General features: G+C 41.8%; 1 protein-coding gene across 1 annotated transcript; it reads left to right on the top strand.

The window, feature by feature from the left end:
- Positions 1–1,934: 1,934 nt before the first annotated feature.
- LOC131294096 (ninjurin-A-like) lies at positions 1,935–4,640 on the top strand. Its single transcript, XM_058322143.1, has 3 exons — positions 1,935–2,108; positions 3,765–4,028; positions 4,260–4,640. Exons 1-3 carry the CDS (start codon positions 1,935–1,937, stop codon positions 4,638–4,640), a joined length of 819 nt encoding a protein of 272 aa, XP_058178126.1.
- Positions 4,641–7,915: the final 3,275 nt, after the last annotated feature.

A 7,915-nucleotide genomic window follows, 5' to 3' on the forward strand; every position in this document is an offset into this window, starting at 1 on the left:
TTTGAGGCGGTCGTACTGGTTGCTTCAAAAGATAGTTAGATGTAAACGAACACTTGCAGAACCTGAGCGGCTACTGATAAATTGTGTCCGACGCGAGCGGCTTTTTATATAAAACTTGACGCCACGGACAACCTTTAATTGAAGAGCAACTCTACTGGACGAACCGGGGTTACCAATACTAGACTTATAATAAAACTATAGCAAATCTCTACAAGTATAATGAAGGATCTTGTCCACCTTCTCAGACCTTAATCTTGGATATCGGGCAATTACTAGAAGATTTGTAGTTTAATTGACTTATACATATAGAATTTATATGTCAATGTAACTATTCAAATGGCTTGATCAGTTCCATGACTTCAACTCTGTACTCTAACAAGTTGTTCAACCATGAATTTGAGATGACCGTTCAGTACGAACAACTTCATCTGTCAGATTTTAGAGGCTACGCACTAAATTTACGAACTAGCTTTCAAACGCGAGTGTCATCTTAAGCATCTATAAAAGCTTTTATACCACGTTTCTTGAATGGGAAATGGCAAGTTCTCGTTTGCCCTTGTTTGAAATACAGTTTGAATGACCTACAGGCTCGTGTAATTATAAATGTAAGATATAAAGAAAATTTGGACAATTTGTTTTTGGCAGTGGGCAAAAAAAAACATAAAGACGTTAAACATGTTACATTTGTTTAACATTTTCTGACTCCAGTTAAGTAAAAAATGCCCCTTTTCGAACCATTAATATCGAGATTTGATCCCAGACCTGTGGCGTTGTGCTTCCTGCCTATACATTAGGCCAATTTACAAAACTAATTTCATATTTTTAAGACCTTGAAGATGTGGAGTTCAAAATTTTCCAGAGGTTGTTTCCGTCCTGTGCTTTGTTCCGTTTTTCCGTGCGCTAGCATTTCAAAGCGTTGTACGGGATACGTACTCGTTTTTTTTATCTCTAAATTATTGTTTTTTATCTTTGAGCCCGATTGCTGGCGTCATTTGCAATCGCAAAGATATTGTTTTTATTTTTTAAAGATGTTCTAGCCATCGCAAAAATATGGTTTTAATTTTTAAATGTTGCTTAACATACTAGCTTTCTAGCACATACTATTTTCTGGATTTACATTCTTCTTCTTGGCGTAACGACCTCTTGGTCATGCCTGCCCGTTAAGGGCTTACGAGACTTGTTTCCCTGTTGTAGTACGTGGATAGTCAGTCCTCTCGTACAGGGGAGGGTCCGGTCTCGGTTGGGATTCGATCCCACGCCGTCGAGGTGGTGAGCCCCGGCGCTCATGAGCCGATTTTCTAACCGGCGCTACCGCTCGGCTGTCGCGGACCCCCCTGGTTTTACATTACATATTTTGAATAAATTAAGGCTGAAAAATACTTAATTTCGACCTTTTTGGCTCAATAACGGATCCAACGATTGGTTAAAACAACTGCGAAGAATCTAAATTCTAATCAAACCTTAACAGGTTAACGCAGTCAGCGCTAATCGAAAATAAACGAAAGAATGATAAAAATAAAGATATCATTGGACAGAAAATTGTTGAACCATCAAAACAAGGGAAATGTGTGGAAAACTTGCTTATAATGGGGTAATTCTAATTTCTGTTTAATCCAAACAAGTCTCACCTTCAGACCAAAAGTGCATTAATGACCAGTAATTCTTTCCAAGAGCAACAATCTTTGTTAACGATCAGTTTTGGCTCAAAAAGCAAGCTCTCATTTCTCTGGCAACCATCATCCATCGTCGAAAGCCAATTGCTTTAAATATTCTAAACTTTTCTCGTGACCCAAGGCTGCAGCAAATAATCCACAACGGAGGGTCTAACGCAGCCTCGATGGCAAACCGGTCAACAGTCCGCGTCGAGAACGACAGTCGAGAAGACGTGTCTCGGTTGACCCGATCTAACAGTGCTCGCAGAGGCAAGGAAAGAGATGGCAACGAACGTCGGTAAACAGCCGGCAATGGTGAACATAAACATTGAAGGCAGTCCCTTGGATTCTCCGGATGTCGTGGAACGGGAAACCCTCACCGTGAACACAGGCAGAGGGCGTCGGTTGAACCCTGGAAATGGGAAAAAGAACGATGGCCGAAGTCGTTCGAACAGTGTGAGTATGCGTTTGCAGATGTTCGTTCTACGAAACCAGTTATGTTTCCATGTCTCTTTCGGTGCGCCTATTCCGATGCTTCCTATTGAGCCATTGAAAGCAGTATTTCTAATGTTTGTTCAAGAGCATGGTGCATTCGTACCCTCAATTGTAGGTTGACTGCATATGCATTTTTATCGTTCGTTGCATTCCGAAGCAGTTTGCTGTGATAAGTGTGTCGTCTCAACGAAAATAGTTGATAAAGAACCATGAGCTTCTGCTATGCTCGATCTCACATTAAAACGCATGATAAGTCGCCTCAACTGCTCTTTATTTACGTTCATCGAGAGTAGCTGCGGTTATTAGTTTTGCATTTACGTTCCTTATGTATCATGGTGGTCAGAAACAAAACACGTTGGTGAATTGAATAATTAGTTTCAGGGTTGGATAGAAATAATTTATCTAAACTCTAAAAACCGTGTAGCTAAAAATGTTTTGATCGGCCTTGCATATGGATGCGGATATGGTTTGTTCACACTTTTTAACGTCACTACAGCAATTGCCTACCCGAGATAATGTTAGCAGCTTTATATCTAAATAACTTTTACAAGAATTATCGACATAAAACATTTTGACCGCCTAAGGAAATTTACTTAGCATCGATTTAAAGAGGGAAGGAAAAGTTAAACAAAATGTGTAAGTTGTAACATCTATAACTTGCTTACCCTGGTAGCCCATACAGTGTGGATGTAAGTTTGCATTTGTCTGTACTCCGATGTAAAATGTATGGCCACAGGTAAGTGGTTGCTGCACCTGCAAGGTGAAATTTGTTAAACCAAATAGATCCTACATGGAAAGATGTATGGTTTAAAATCTGCCGTAAAATACGTGATCCACCAAATGGGGTAGGTAACTTTAGTTTAGGATGTAAAAGGTAAAACATAACTGTAGGGATTGAGCCGAGATAGAAATGAAATAATTGAACGAAACGGACGGATGAATGAGTGAAATTATTCGCAAGCTAGATGGCATTGAAATTTGGATGAACTATAGCCTACTTGAACGGAAATGGATCTGCGTTTGGAACAAAGGAAGAAAAAGCATATATACTGTAACGAGAACAAACGAAGAGCAGTCTTGTGATAGAAGTTGACTTGAGCGGTTGAGATTAAAAAAAGAAAAAAAGATGCGAGAAACAGATTGTCGAATTTAGAATTTAAAATAAATTATAGAAATGTTTCGCAGAGATCACGACAATAACGTATTTCTTTCCTTGCAAACTGGAACGAACATTTTTCCCACGATAGTAAATTTCATTCAAAAAGGCCAATATTCACAATGCATGGTAAAATAAATTAATTGAATACCCGCCACGATCGAATCTGTAACGAACGAAGCTCGTCATTTACCCGAGAAAAAGAGAAAGAAAGCAACACGTGACATAATAGAATTCTCTTTCCCCGAGCCTTATTGAGTGCATTTGATCACCATATCTTAAGCAATAGTCAGCTGTAAGGTTGTAGCTAAAATTCAATCGAGTTTCGAATGTGAGAAGAAAGCAATACTTTCACCACAATAAACGCTTTACCTTTCATTGAGGATAACTAGAAAACTAGATTCGACAATGCAGAATGCAATCGATGCAAATACTACATTGATCTGTTTTTATTTTCAAAGCGATCTCCAGGCCGACGAGGTAAACGAGACTCCGAGAAACCTCGTACTGATGCAGTTCCATTGCTAACCGCACCCGCCGAGGCTGATTTGCCACCCCGAAAACCAACCGTAGAGTTTGACGAGGAAGACAATCACGATATCGATGGTGGCGCCCTGGATCCGGAAGCGAAGGGTAAAGACGTTGAGAATGGCCGTCGACGCTGGTGGCGCCGTAACCCGCCGCCAATCATCCCGTTCGCTCAAGTAATCGACCCAGACGGCACGGTAAGTGCAATTAAATCAAACCGAAGTGTTTTACATGCAGCGTTACCATGCGTTACGCCTACGATCGATGTTCCTGAATGTAGGCAACACTTGCTGCAGTCAACCAGACCGTTATGATTCCGTTGATATTTTGAACAGTTTGTTCTACATTCACTGCGTAAACAAATAGGACAGATATAAATGAATCATATGTACCGTGATTTGCTCATTACTAAATCTACTTTAATGCAGGTCCATGTAACTGAAGATGGTCATGTCGTTCCGGATGTAAATGTGTTCCAGCAGAAGAAAAATCTCGCTCAAGGAATGATGGATCTCGCGCTGCTGTCGGCCAATGCCAACCAGTTGCGGTACGTGCTGGAAACGTACAAGCGCCACCCGTTTTTCTACGTCAACTTTACCTTCATCGTAATGAGCATCGTCGTACAGGTGGCCGTCGGCATCATGTTAATCTGGAAGAGTCGGTATAACATTAAAAACGAGAATGACTTCTATAAGGCAAATCAGATCAATAACTTTGTCACTATCGGCATTTTCATCATCACGATCGTTAACGTACTGTCTTCGGCCTTTGCTGCTGCCGAGCCACCAGCAGGTCCACCAGTAGTGTGATAGGACTATAGGTTAGAACTTGAATTATTTAGGCAGTTCATTTTTCAGGAAGCACATTTACATCTTCTTCGTTCAACGAACATATTCGATCAAAGCAAAGCATGTGTACAATAAACCATTTTAAACCGCAGATATGGATGACGTGTAGCCATTGAAAGCCGATTTGTTATTGGCTCACTCGGCACATATTTACAGAATTTGAAACATTAGTGTTAACCTGCATAGAACAAAATATACATTTTTTATACATATCCTATATGTTATACATAACATAATTTAGTTAATTTCTTCTACTTTCCGATTGATTCCAATCCGAAAAGCTACCAATTGTTTGATATCCTACCTGGCGATCCTACCAGATTCAAATCGGAAAAATATCCATCTCGCACAAAGTGTATAGCGATACTGCATGAATGACGCTGCACTGGCCCTCGCGGATGCCGGTGCCTTTGTAGATTGATGCAACCGAAATGCCCATATGTGTGGCGAAATGCTGAGTTATTTTCTTCACGAGAAGACAGATACCCCTGGATTTCGCATACTCCATCGAAGGAACGGCCGTCGACCGAACGAACTACGAATGAGACCTAGGAGTTCTGTTGGATAGCCGGCTCCGGCAAAAAGCCTAACATTTACACCACAACATTCATGTAAACCTCGAGTTTGATGAAAATAATAATGAAGTACGAAATATATGTCTGAAAAAAAACGAATGAAAGTCATAAAACTCTGTTCGAAGTTACAGGAGCATCAATAATCCTTCTTGAATCTAACAAAACAAATCAGCTAAAAATTAATTTGATGCTATCGAACTAAAGGTAGACACTGGGGGAAAGAGAGCAAGAACGAAAAGGTACATTAGAGAGCAGCACATCATGTGAGAGATTGTTGTGAGAACATTTCCGTTGGCTAAGCGTGCGCGCACAGCTCGTACCACGAACCATCAGTCTGTGTAAGATCGCCGAAGAGATCGTTAGTGGCTAGCGTGTGTTCCATCGGAAAGGAGTTGGACCGCTCTCGTTTCTTTCGTGCGGATCAAGCAAGAAAAAATAAAACCAAGCGAGGTGAAAACGTGCCACGACAAGCATGGATTAAAATCAAACAAGATCTAGCAGTCGGTTGGGGAATCAAAAACACAGTTCGGTTCTTTTAAAAAATACATTTCGAATACAAACAGCTGACACCGGGCTGGCAGTGACTTCAAGTGGCATCTAAAGGGAGATATGTGTGTGTCGCAGATGGTCTATTTTATGTTTCTCACAACACTCGCACTCAGTGCTCAATAACGAAAATAAAACGGGAAGATAAAAATGTAGAAAAGACCCGCCGAAGCTGGGGCTACAATCGGTGAAAGAAGTATTGCATCGACGACGGGTGTGCTGGCGACAAGCTTCTTCATTGACCCCGTGACAACCAATGCCATGGGCGGCCGGGATCGTGCTATTACGTGAGCTGCAAATTCGAGCTGCAGAAAGTGATTTGAGGCAAAACGAAAAATAGCAATTGTGTGGCAAACCAAAATCGGAAATGAAAATCATCCCTTTGTGTGGCTTGTGCAACGTGTAGTGGATGAAGGTAATCGGGAAGATATCGATTACCCATAGCTAGTGTTACCGTAAATTAAACCACTCGCCAATGAGGTAGCAGTTTAAACGCCCCCAGGAGCTTAAATACATTAGTGAGCGATAGTTCCTTCCGAAGGAGAAAAAAAACCCGCACACCAGCAAAAGACAACGGTTACGCCATCATCTTTAAAGACAACACTTATCTTCCAAAGGAAAAACATAATGTATAAGGTGGACGAAAACTATCCCATACAAGGTAAGCGAGAGTGTTCGGAAATGTATTTAATGCAAATGGAAAAGTAAACATATTCCTACGGCGAACCAGTGGGATACATTTTAATTCATTACATTTAACTGAAAAATTATAGACTATTAAAGAGAACCGGTGGATAATGCCAGTTACTTTTTTTTAAATAAAGAAGTAATCTAGTGCAAGACAAAATATTGAGTCATGGATAAAATGAACTTTTCAAACTTGAATTGATAGCAAGTAGCTAAACATTAAAACATGTATTTGAATTTCGCTAAAAGCACTGCAAACTAACTAACTAACTAACTAACTAACTAACAAACTAACTAACTAAAAGAATTTTAATAATGTTAAGTTCATGATTGCCTATCAACCTATCAACGGTACAGTAAACATTTTCATGTGCTGAACGAAAATAATTTTCCATTCATCAATGAAGCATTTTCCACAGTAAAAAAGATCTTTTCACGCCTTCCCAAAAAGGGCCAAGAATGATGCCGCATTTGTGTTGATGGCTCATTTTCGCACCGATTCACCGTCCGGCAATGGACCATTTCCGCGTGCTATGTAAGGCGTACGTTTCTCCTGCTTTCCTTTGTGTCTTTCCCCCCCGTCTTTGTCTTAAGACACGAATTTCGGTTCCATTTGGTCTCGATCGGATCGCCGACAGTCTATCTTTCGGTACGTGCTGCGTTTTCCACCCAGTTCCACACCCGAGGGTGCTGTGCAGCGTGCTGGAGTTACTTCCCGGCGTTCCCGCTCTCGATCGCGTTTGGCGGCGAATGACGGCAGCCATTGCGGCAGCTTTACGACGCCGTTACCGCAGACTCAATTAGTAAACAATGTAGCTCGTTTATTTTCCTGCCAGCCGGAGCCAAGCCGGGTAGAGATGCTCGCACTTGGTGGTGGTGTTGGTGGTGGTGGTTTGTAGTGGTGGTATTGGCCAGTGTCCTTCTCCCCCTTTACCCCTAGTCCTGGCTGGTGCCGATTTGTGTTTTACTTTGCTTCTTCTTGTTTTGGTTTCGTTTGCCATATTTTAACACCATTCTGCACATGCCACACCATGGACGACTTCGGAGTGGAAAACTGGCGCAAAAAGGGACAACATGGCCGGCGGCAATTAGAGTGACCACGGGGTTGACGTCAAGCCTGTCATGCCAGCTGCCGTCCGTGTGCGTGTGTGTGTGTACGAAGTACGAAGATCGTTTGACAATAGACTATGCAGTGGAAAAGGATGGGAAATTGCAAACCTCTCCCCCAGCTTTACGCTATCGGAAAAATCCGTACCAACACGAAGTGAAATCGAACCGAAACGGAACGGAACGATCTCCTCCCAGCACCAGGCGAGGGCACATTTATCACTCGTACTCGAGGTGCTGGCGGGGTGGGAAAAAGGGTGAAATGTTTACGGTGGGCAGTTTGACTCGGGTGTTTGAAAGGAGCATCAGCCCACGTCAGCC

Source organism: Anopheles ziemanni, chromosome 2, assembly GCF_943734765.1.
Source record: "Anopheles ziemanni chromosome 2, idAnoZiCoDA_A2_x.2, whole genome shotgun sequence".
NCBI lineage: Eukaryota > Metazoa > Arthropoda > Insecta > Diptera > Culicidae > Anopheles > Anopheles ziemanni.